This window comes from Heptranchias perlo, chromosome 16, assembly GCF_035084215.1.
Source record: "Heptranchias perlo isolate sHepPer1 chromosome 16, sHepPer1.hap1, whole genome shotgun sequence".
Classification (NCBI taxonomy): Eukaryota; Metazoa; Chordata; class Chondrichthyes; order Hexanchiformes; family Hexanchidae; genus Heptranchias; species Heptranchias perlo.
The window spans coordinates 37,678,325-37,690,786 of record NC_090340.1 but is presented as its reverse complement, the minus strand read 5'-3'; the positions used below and the strand labels follow the sequence as shown (position 1 = coordinate 37,690,786).

Sequence of the window (12,462 nt, the reverse complement as noted above, 5' to 3'; positions counted from 1 at the left end):
AACCAACTAAATAAATAGCACCATTGAGGGTCATCTTTTTGAAGGATGCATTATATTTTATAGAAGGGATATGATGCAAGGTCATTGAATAAGTAAAGCATGATTATTTTGATAAAGCTACAGAAGTAATGCTAGTCAACAATAAAAAGCTACTGATATTTTTTTACTGGAGGTGTATCGTGGCTAAAAGAAGCAGACATAACAAAATCATTCAGTTGCATTACCGAGGTCAAAAATGTGTGGTTTAGTGAATAGTCTATTTGTAACATGCCTTTTAAAATTTATACATTCACTGTTGGTAGTGCGTAATTTTAAATTGGTATGAATTTCCCAGTGACGACGATGAACTTTCTTCACAAGAAGTTGGAAAATCTTTATGTAAATGGTAGGACGTTGTTTTTAGTGTGCAAACATAGCAGTATATTTTCTTTGTACAGCACCATTAAATTTAGAGTGAGTAGTGGCCTGTACACAAGGAAAACTGTTAGGGAGCTTTTGATATAGTGATTGTCAAGGTGATCTAATGATGAAATATTTACATTAACCAAGCCTGATGCCATGAATGTTCACTCCTTAGTCCTTCAACTCTGTTGGACTTAGTTTCCTGTGTTTAATACATGTTGGGGGCAGAAATCACTCATGAAATAGCGGTGAGCTCAACAGCGCTCACCGTTGTTAGTGGTGAAATGGAGGAGCAAGTTCCAGCGTTTACACAAGCGCAGTGAAACGCAGAAATCCAGAACTTGCTCCTACTGGTTCACCGGCGATCTGACAACTTCAAAGTAAAAGGATATCGCGGCTGCAATCAAAGAAATCATTGAAGAAGTGCAAACTTGCTTATCTGCCCAGCTGAAAAGTAACTAATTACACCACAAAACAGATACGCTTAAAAATACAGGTCTAAACTAATTTTTAACAACGCGGTAAGTCTTAATGACTGCCAAACAACTAAAAATTAGCTTTTAAAAATGTGGACTCTCATTGCTCCTTATTTTAATAGTTTTAGGTCAATAAAAAATACCTTTTTTTTACTTTTCCCTCCTGTCTCTTTTATTTAATTCAATTATTTCTTACCCTTTTTTTTCACTATCTATAACTGTTTTTCCATTGATTTTAATTTTGTACCTTTCACTTCCTGGTTTAACAATTCAAGTCAGCAGAGACAGTGAACGCAGCTGTCAAAATGCTACGATGTGATTGGTCGAGGGGAGAGATCAATCCTCTCGCTTCTCCCAGGGTCCAAGCTTTGCTTGAGCTGACGCTGGGCTCTTCTCCGCTTCCTATTCCAGGAAGTGGCTGACGAAAAGACCACGGTAAGTTAGTGGGTTAGTATAAATCTATGGAGCGGTGAGCAGTGTTGGTTCGCCGCTCCGAGCAATTTCTGCCCGAATATAAAAAAAATAAGAGTTCCCCATTATATGTTGTCAATGTATGATCATTAGAATGGTGAGGGCTTAAAATCTATCCAGGCCATTGTGAAATGATGCAAAATGTATCACTAGAGGAGAAATTCAACTTACGGCTGTCTGTTTTGCGCCTGATAAATGGGTGTTAGGCTTCTGAATTTTGCACCGGACCCCATATTGGCTTGGGCGACTTTTAGTTGTCCGGGGCGCCCAATTGAAACAGGCATTAGGCTCCTTAAATATGTAAATTGGGGTCCTTCGCTGGGTTTAGGACCTCGAATGTGAAATTCAGGTACTAATGGGCTCTGCCTTGTTATACCAGATCTTGAGCAGCCCATCCTGCAGCACTTAAAGGGATCATTGGAGGCTGTTCAAAAAAAAGCCCGAGAAATGTTCAGTTTCTTTGGTCCACAAAAAAATCTCTGGCCCACTGTCGACTCGTTCAAGGCACTCCTCCGGATCGCCTCCCCCCAGACCTGACCTGCCAACTGGCTTCACGCGAGAGCCGTCCAATTTCCCACCCTCGCTGACCAGCAGGGTGCCTATTTGGCATCTGCAGCTCGATGGTGGCATTTAAATGAGGCTCGATGCCAAATTTGGCTCTCGAACCGATGTTCAGAGCAGTCGCTCCACCATCTTCGTCCGCAAATCGAATTTCTCCCCCGCTGATTCTTCGTCAACTAGTAAACAAAGTTATGTTGCTTATTTGCAAAGCAGAAATCAAGAGACACAAATCGTACTGAGATCCAGCTGACCATCTGGTGCATGTCCCACATCCTGGTGAACACTGCAGGTGTGGCCAAGTAGTCTCATTTTGTGTCTTTATTCAGTGCATAAGGAGGGAAGATTAGTCCAAGCCGCAATCACAGATGAGAACTTTTATTCCAAGATTATCAACACTCCAAAACATGACTGACAATAAACAGACATTTTCAACGACTCATGTGCAAAAAATGTTAAAATATAAATACGGTCAGCATGCACTAAATTGTCAAAATGGTGCTCAACCAGACTATTAGGCTGAAGTGCAGTGAGCTTTTATGACTCTTAGAAAATTGTTGTATTACACTCAGGCAGTTCTTGTGTGGAGTACATAAATGTCTGCTTTGAAAAAAGTTGAATAAATCATCCTTCATTGTGTAACATTATTTTGACACACTGCTGCTAGAGATGAGACAGATTTCACAATAGAAAACGGGGCTGTGATTAAAGTTTTTTTGAGTACGAAATGGTATTTCCCAGCATGTGCACACATTAGACACTAATTTATAAAGTTTCTAATGTCACTGCACAGGAACCAACCTCCAAATATCTTGCTTTGGAATGACCTCAGGGAACTTTAATAAGCTGTTTTGATTCTCCAATTTTATTAACTACTTTATTTACAATAAGCTGTAGAGTACATGCGTATTTTAATAACAATAAATTTAAACTACTAGAATTAACTCTAGCAACAATTGGTTAAACATTACATGTGATGTCAGTCTTCCTGTTATGACTGGTACATTTCATTTTGAATTAAATTGGGTTATAAACAGAAAAATGTTTTCAGAATTAGCCAGTACTAAACAACCAGGTGAGTTAATTTAATGTATAGGTGGAAAAGAACATGTACAACCATTTTCTGTAATAGAATAAATATAATCTATTGCATTACAATTCATCTCTACAAGTAATTGTGGAAATAGTCACTTAAAAGTCTGATTGTAATTTATTTCTATCATCTCTGCAACATGTGCTAATTCAGCTGAATAAAGCTAAGAGCCACAGAGACATTACATTTGCTAGATATCAATGTGTGTTGATTTTATTTTATAGGAATTTTTGCATTATGACTCACATGCTAAAATCATTCTATAAAACTCTGTTGTAAAGTTCGTTGCCCAGTGATTAACATCTTTAATGGGGGGGGGAAAAAAATCACACAATGAAATTAATTCATTGAGAGAAGATATAACCAACAGCAGGTGATTCAATAATGGCTACAGGAATAACCAGATGCCACTTTTACATTGTACCCCTAATTTTAGCGTTGTTTACGCAGCAATCTGACAGGGGAAGGGGAGAGTTGAGTTTTTCTCCACCTGCTTGCACCACTGAGAAGTTGGTGAAGGCAGAGCTTTGCACATACATACTGAAACACATGAATGGAACTGCATGAAATGGCCCCTGACAGACTGAGGATCAGATTTCTAATTATTCATAAAAGCTACTATTCGGCATCCTTCAGTTATTAAAATATGAATGGCATTGCAGTTACTCTGTCATAAAAACTTTATTTTTGACAAGGTTGGCGGTCAATGTGCATTATTAATAATGCAAGACTAGCTCTTCAGACTGCATCAATGTGGACGTGCTCATTTATACTGTAAGTTTGGTGTTGAATTAGTGCCCAAGTGGACACCACATCAACACCATAAGTGCAATTGCTGAACTGCAGAAACCTGAATTCTGTTTCCTAAAAGTGTGTTTCACTTATTAAATAAAGAGATAAAGGAACAATTGATGTACTTTTGGTGTTATTAATTAAGGGAGAAATGTTGGCCAGGGCAAGTCTCTGCTCTTCTTTGAATAGTGCTGTGGGATCTTTTACATCCACATGAACCACTGGAACAGATCTTGGTTTAACTTCAAACAGGACCTCTGACAATGCAACTTTCTTTCACTATTACACTGATGTGATGTGTACACTAGATTATGTGCTCAAGTCCTGGAGTGAGACTTGAACACAATTTTCTGCCTTAGAGGTAAGCCTGCTACCAACTGAACCAAGTTGACATTTGATATAAAAAGGATAAATGGTAAATATAAAATTGTGATGCAACAAACATTTTGGATCATAAGCCAAACTGAACAGTATAAATAATTCCTGTCCTCATTCAAGAATCGCTCTTGCTTGCTGTACTTTCCAGAGTTGTAATAATTGTAGATCAATAATTCTGTGACTGCTTTGCCCATTTTTTACAAATGTTAAAGTGTTTTTTTAGAAATACAAAAATTTGAACTTGCATTTGTTTACATTTATCAGCTCAAAGCCAATCAATGATGAGCACTGAGGCATCAAAAGTAGATCAATTCTTCAAAATGTATTAATTTTATTAAGCAGGAACAGTGAAGTTGAACAGTGCATTTTTGGAATAATCTCTCCAGTTAATCACTTCATTTACTACACAATTTACGAGTGAATGGCTAACTTAAGTAACAAATGCAGAGTTCCTTCCATCCATCTCGCTCACTCGTCCCCTTTACATTTGTTTACCTTCCTGTTGCTTGTTTTCTCTACATCTCTTTCCTTTTTGGTCTATTTATTAGCACGTTGCTTTCCTAACTGATAGATAAACCAGTTCCACACATTTTCATTCACTGTTGCCCTTGTCTGAGAAGTCATACAAAAAGTGACCTTTGAATCACCACTGGGCCCATAAAGCACAATAAGCACCATTGTCCTGTCAAAAATTGAAGATGTTTTACATCATTACAAAATTTAATGTTCCATCTTTTCAAATGTAGTACTTTTCAAAGGCCACATTCCAATTGAAGCTCATTAAATTCAGGCTCGAGTTTCCTGTAGTGGGGACGAGAAAGAGTTTCTCATGCTTTGGAAGTAATATGAATCACTCTTTTAAAACAGATATGGTTACATACTAGTTTTGAAAGGTACAGTAACTGCTGAGCTCTTGTAATCTGCAACACTGAGGCTTTTGTACTTATAAATCTAATAATTGCCTCTTGAACCATTGCACTTTAGTCACACTGCATTCTATTTACTTATGAATAAATCAACTTTTTAAATAAAATTGTTGTTTGAAAGTTCAAAGGTTAGCTTATATGATAATTGCTGGCTTAAAGCTTCTCAGAATTAATATCAGAATTAAGAACATTATGGGGTTTGACTACTGTCTTTGTTCCTGCTAAGAGCAAATTATTAATAAACTTGAGCTTTTAAAAACAGCATTGTTCCCTAAGTATATAAGTTGAAAGATGCTGTAATTTAACATTTGATAATTGAAATAAAGGCCTAGCTAGACCAATGGAGGAAAATATACCATCATTGTGCTTAGATGATTTGCTAAAACTAAATTGTTTGTATTGCTGACACAGAGCTAGCATGGGTTAAGTTTATATTTTTCCATATTATCATTCAGTAGATATAAAGTACTGCTATGGTTTTAATAATTGCTTTTGTGGATAAACATAAATGGCCAGTCTGAGTTTCTATAATGTGCTCTTTTTCATATTCATTTTGATATATAAGCAAGACAAGTGAATCTTCCAGACACTGTTATAAGCTCAAATGTATCGCTGTAGCTGTGAAAAGAGATCAGTAAATATATCTGATAGGATGTGCAGTGTCAGATTATTAGCACAAAACCACTAATTACCCATCATTCATTGTCAAACATTTTTAATACATTATTCAGTTTTAAACTACATATCATACTAATTTTCAACAATTTTATAAAAGAAACTTGTTTGGGTTTTCTTAAACCCTATAAACACATGTAACACATATTGGGGGAGAAATTCAACTTACCTTCGCCCATTTTAAGGGCATAAAATAGTTGTTGGGTCTGCACATTATGGGTGGCAACTTCCCACACCCGATCTGGTGATATTGGAAGTGGCCCACCTGAAACAGATGTTAGGAGCCTTGCATTTTGCAAATTGGGGTCCCAACGCTGGTTGGAGGACCCCAATGCAAAAACTTAAATACAAATAGGTGGAGCTTGTGCCGTGTCAGCTCTGCCTAGTTGCACCAGGTCTTGGGCAGTCTAACTAACGGACCTTGAAGGGACCGCTGGAGGCCGCTCAAGAAATGGGCGCAAAACTTTTTTAAAGTTACATTTCTGTGGAGCCAGGAGGAGCCGGAGTGCTGGCAGGACCTTCCTGTTGGCTGGCTCAGCGTGGAGCTGGCCGGAATTCGTCAGGCCCTGATCGGCGGGCGAGCTGGATCAGGACATCCAATTGGCGTCCACAGCTCACCTGTTTCATTCAAATGAGGCCCGATGCCGAATTTGGTTTGGGCTTGTTGCAGCTCTGGAAACTGCGCAAGTTGAATTTCTCCCCCGTTGTTCTTTAAAGCCATATTCTCTCTGTAAATGAACACAGGGAAAAAAAAACAGCTGCTAATACTTGTTATTCTGAACATATTAACAAATAGTAATTCTATTTTAAAATATTCCTTTACAAACTAAAAGTAATTAAAAGATTTTAAAAAAAGTTACCAGGCAACGACTACAGCTTGCTAAAGATCTAGGCAAGATGCATTCCAGTTTAATCAGCTGTCCCAGACTGGTACTGGCCTGATATACACTCAGTCAAGGAAATGGGTGGCAGCATGTCTTAGATCCTTCCAAAGGGATATACAGTCTCCTAATCACATAGTTTAAACAAACATATAATGTAGGAAGTACAGTGATAAAAACTGGGAATAAATTACAAAAATATACTGTACCAACAAATGGCAAGAATTTAACAGAAATCAGGAGAAAAATATGGCTTTAATTTCCATACACTTTATAGATTTGTTTTATACTGTACGAAGCTCTGATTTTATATTATGAAGGCTTTCCACTTACTAATTGCATGTTATTGTGAATAGAAGTTATCTCAATCAAACATATATACAGTAACTGGTTTCAAGATTTAAAATTCCAAGAAACAGGTGCTGGTTCAGTTTTAATAGCAGTTACCAAAACTATTAATAATGATGTGTGTCATTTGAACTGGCTATTCAATCAATGGGCCATATCATACACACCAGAGGAAATGTTGGTGTACATGTCAGTGCTAAGTACAGGCACCGCCTCCACAGTAATCACAACAGTAATCAGGTGTTTGGCTTATGCAGCCACAGGCTGGAATATTTAACACCTCTGAGAAGGGGTTCAGAGGCCCTGATCATAGTTTTTGAAGGAATTATTTTTGTCCAATATTCTTGAACTTTAGCACATGTATAGAGACTTAGCCAGCAGGAAAAAACACAACTTCTCAGTTTATTTAGTGGCAGGTATTCTGCTATAATTATAAGGCATTACCAGCAACTGTGTTCTGTCCTTTTAAATTCACAAAAATGTTATGTCTATTCTCGTACATAAAGAGTTCACACCAGTGTTGCACCTGTTCATAGAGCACAGCCTGTATTCTAAGCACCATGTTACCATTGCATTCAATTAGAACAATGATGTATGTACTACACTATACACAGCAGTAGACAGCCTTTAATACCACAGGTCTGAATGTACAATGTGATGGATAAACTTATGATACTCCACATTTTCTCATTGATATGATTTATTCAGGTGCAGGGACAATCCCCAGGTCTCTACAACTTATGCATTCACAGTTTGATAACAAATATATTTTGTTAATTTATCATGGGGAAAGTTTAAGGTTCTAGCTTTGTGACTCACTTGGACTGCAAGCATTACAAAAATATAAGTATAATTTAACATTATCATCTTACTGATAACAGACATGGTCCAAACTTTAGTTGTGTACTTGCCATTTAATTAAAAGACTGCAATGTTGATATTTACTTTTATTACTCCATTTTCATCCTCCTACTGAGTCACAGAGCTCTTTGGAGTGATGTACTTGTCTGTAGTTTCTAAATTCAAAACCTGTCAGTGCAGGAGCATGAGTCCTGACCAGGGGCCCAGGAAATTGTTCAGCAGAGGGCCCTTTAACCTCAAACAAGCAGAAAATTTGCATTAGTTGAGAAGTCTACTACTGCAGTGTTTTTCCAGTATCCCAATGCGTTCCTGTGACAGTGCAATTTTTAAATTGACAGTCAAACAGCTCAGGTCAGAGGTCAAAGTGTCCTCATATAAAAGTAGAGGGGAATGATAAAGCACCCACAACACTTACAATCATATAATTGCAGACTAAATTACAATTGAAACACCTACAAAATGATATTGTATCCCATACTTGTATAATTGCAATACTCACCATTTAGATGTCAAATGTGGAATTTATCCACTGCTGAAAGGATAATTCAAGCAGGCTGCAGTTTAGTTCCATGTTTGACACCTAAACAATAAACACCCTCTGTAGCAATTGTGGCTGAAAACAAACTGATAATTGGTGAGAAGCTCCAAACCACTTTCTGAGCTAGTCCAGTTGTAGCAAAATTCCAATGGGATTTTGTCTTCATTTGAATCTAAGTTAATTCCTCCATAATCTAAAGAATCTCTCCAGTTCTGACTGCTCTATCATTTTATATTGCGACTTCAGAATCAGAACCTACAAATTTCAGGTGCTCGGAAGCCAAAGTCCAAATTAATCTGAATGTCCCATATCTACTTGTAATACCCAGCACACGATGCATATTTTTCAGTACTTTGTTTCAGTGAACCAGGCTACGAATGCCTGTTTGAGCCACCAACTTCTTTAAAACAAAAATACAATTAAAAAATACTGTTAAAACTGGTTCTAACTCTTTGAGGCCTATTTTAAATTCACAAAGGCAAATACAGATAAGGAAAGTCATACAGCTATCTTGTTCATAGAAACTTATGGTTTCCCCCATCACAGCATTTAATTCTCTCTTGTGTATTTCCAGATTTTTCAACTCCGCTAGATTACTTGGAAGGCCAATCCTGTATTAATCACTTTATTTGAAGAAGTGCTTCCTGACATCAATCCTAAACTTGCCTTTACTGGTTGATACTAATGTCTTCTAATCTTTGTCTTCCTATAGTAACATGCTCCTTTAATTGACACCTAACCATTTAAATCTGATTTAGACATAAAATTCCTCTCCCACATTAGATTCATCTGAATGCACACTTAGGTCTGTGAATAGTTATGCAAATGAGCTTACATTAAGAACTGAGCATTATTTGCATTTGACTTTTAGGGTGGGATTTGCACCAGAACTTAACAATTTAGAACTGATTTAGACCCGAAGAAGAAAATTGGCTTTGGTAAGTATTGAGTCTACTATCATTCTCAGATCTCTTTTAGCTTCTGTCCTAGCTGGTTTTACAGCACAATGTCCCCGTTTTTTTTCCAAAGTGTAATACCTGGCATTTATCTGTGTTCAATTCTTCTATCCACTTGTAAATGTTGTCTAATTCCTTTGCTGCTTTGTCAAACTCAACTGTCCCCCCTTGTTTAGTGCCAACTGAAAATTTGACTCCCTTGCTTTAGCTTTCTGAATTTATGTCATCTTTACAGGTTGAACTTTGGAGGTCCAGCACTGACCTTGGGGTACTCCACTCAGTACAACTCCCAAGCACAAAACACTTTCCTAACTAATGACTGCTGCTTCCTCTCTTTCAACCAATTACTTACCCACCTCTAAATTTTAGCTTGGATACCCAGTGTCTTAAGCCTTTATTGAAGGCTTTCTGGAAGTCCACACACATTCCATTATAGGACATCCAACATTCACTTGTCATTTCCTCAAAAAAGTTACGGAAACATCTCCCCATTCGGAAACTGCATTGACTACCATTGTCATATAGGTAACCTCAACTTTATTCCTAAAGATTAAATCTATTATTTTGCCAGTTACTGATACAAAACTAATGGCTCTGTAGTTACTGGGCATAAAGTAAACCAACTTCAAGGGTTAGTTTTGTAGTGGTATGTTATTATTTGTAAGCAGTTTCCCTGATACATTTAATACTCCCAGAATTCTTCATTGATTCATGACAACGCAAGTGTAAGTTGTGCTAATGTGCTGACAAAATCTCTTTGCGATGTCAGGGGAGAAAAATGTTCTTCGGAAAGTTTCCTGTATTCTCTGCAAATCTCAGGAATTGTGGGGTTCCGCTTTTAGATCTGTTACAATTTAGGATAACAGCACTATATTTATTGCTTTACTTGAATGCCACGAGTTGATTGAATTATGTTTCCACGTACAATGCTATAACATTTACACTGTTTATCCACTGCCCCACCCCATTATGTGCAACTCCAGGTCAGTATGGTCACAATGAATTAGACAATTTCAAATTTGTGGATTCACAAATGGATCTGTACTGAGCTTGGGTTTATGAATCCTGTCTCAGTATAACTGAGATTACACATCAGTGTTTACTGTGCTAAAAAAGGTACAAGATGTAAGCTGTCACAGAGTCCAGGCAATATTCACAAACTATTATCTAAATGCTTTGATTGGGTTATTGAACTGTGACTCCCTATCAACTCTATTATTATGTTTCGAACATATGGTGATGCTAGTTGCTTTGTGTTCATCAGAATTATTCATCTAGTATTTGAGTGACTACACTTTACTAAATTGTAGAAAGCTCCTTTAGGATTTTATCAGTCATGTAAAATAGTAACACCCACTCCAACTGCTAGATTGATCAATGCCATTCTAAAGTGCCTCCTTTTAAAACTGCACAAAAGTACTTACTTTAGATCTTTCTGTCGGAATGTAATTTTAACCTAACCCGCCTGGTGGGAAACTGGTGAGATGGGATGGCCTGCCTGTTTTACACTCCACTCGATTTTACTTTCTATTGAAGTCAATGGAAAGTAAAATAGGTGGCCAATCTAATCCCATCAGTTTCCTGCTGAGCGGGTTAAGTTAAAGTGACCTCCAGTGTCTGTATGTGTGTGTGTGTGTGTGTGTGCTGAGATGAGAGAGTTTTTGAGTAGCTTGGAATACGGGACAACCCACTTTGCTAAAACTAGATAGTCATATCTTAGTCTAGTAGGCGTTTTCCTTGTTCACTAAAAAGCAGCAGAATCATTGAATGCTCTGGAGGAATCCATGGCTTATTTATGTTTGCTCTCCAAGCCAAACAATCAGATCTGATGGATTAACTTTGCTTTGGGGCAAAGGAAACTACAGCAATGATTTCAAATATGACTATGGTTTCAAATACAGCTCTGCCTCCCCTCGACACACTTGACAAAATGTTGTTTGTAATCATATGGGATACCTTTATGTGAGAGAATCAAAATCATATTATATTAAGAGTTGGGATATAAAAAAGTGAATTATGATGTGAGAAGCTGACTGCTGTTTTACTGGATTTATTAATAGAAATGTAAGTGTAGTTGTGTACTTATGTTTTATTATCCTATGTGTTGAGTTTAACTGAACATCCCTTTATTCAAAAAAAAATAGTCCTGTATTGTATTCTTCAACAAAGAAATAGCGCTCAAAATGTTACATTTTGCTGAACACTTTACATCTAGATCTAGTTTTGAAGTTAACTATTGACAACAAAATACTTTCTAATTTCAAAGTAAATTCAGATATCAATCCATATGGCATTGTCTGCCCGGCTAAATGCAGTACTGATGGCTTTATTACCAGCATATACATAATGCTGCTCTTGAGTCAGTGACAACATAAGAACCTTCAGATTCTATCTGTATTAAATTAAAAAAAACTGCAAATGCTCCAAATCTGAAGTAAAAAAAGAAAATGCTAGGAACGCACAGCAGGTCTATCAGCATTAATGCAAGTTCTGAAGAAGGATCTACACCCAAAACGTTAACCTGTCTTTTCTCTTTACAGGTGCTGATGGACTTCATGTGTTAATTTTTTGCACCTTTCTTGGTTAAGCACCTAAATCAAAATTCTTTTGGTTACCATTGCTATATTGAACCTACAGGTTATGTTGAAATTATGACACTATCTATGTATGTAGAGGTGCACTAGCCAGGAAGATGCATTTGTTCTTATTAATGGAACTTGGTTTATTTTAATGAGCTAACTTGTGGCCCTGTTGATGAAAAACACTTCAGATTACACTACCACATCCTACCTGCATACTCCTATAAAGACATTATATGGCACTTTAGCTAGCAATAAATGGATATAGATCTATAATATTTCTCACAGTAACAATTGGGCCAGTTTTATAGTTCCACAAGAAAATCTTTCTTTATGTTGATTACGAAAGTGAATATGTTGCAATATTATCTGCCTCATGCTTATTTTGGAAGTTACAATTAAATCTCGGTTGCTGGTGATGATAAACCACAACAAATTGCTTATTTGTCTCTTTTGGTCCTTTAAACCATTGAGAGCTGAAATTGCATCAGACCAAAGTTACAGACCCTGTATATCTGCGGCTTCTCT

At 37.1% G+C, this 12,462-nt stretch overlaps 1 protein-coding gene across 2 annotated transcripts in view; it reads right to left on the bottom strand.

The window, feature by feature from the left end:
• Window positions 1–12,462, bottom strand: part of znf536 (zinc finger protein 536) — a 238,512-nt gene that overhangs the window by 67,135 nt on the left and 158,915 nt on the right. Inside the window, exon 5 of one of the 2 annotated variants that reach the window (XM_067997971.1) lies at window positions 5,795–8,089. The exons of the other annotated variant lie outside the window; for it this stretch is intronic. Coding sequence (XP_067854072.1) covers window positions 7,962–8,089 — 128 coding nt within the window. The 3' untranslated portion in view covers window positions 5,795–7,961. Of the gene's footprint in view, window positions 1–5,794; window positions 8,090–12,462 lie in introns of those variants that run through there. 2 annotated transcript variants of the gene reach the window in all.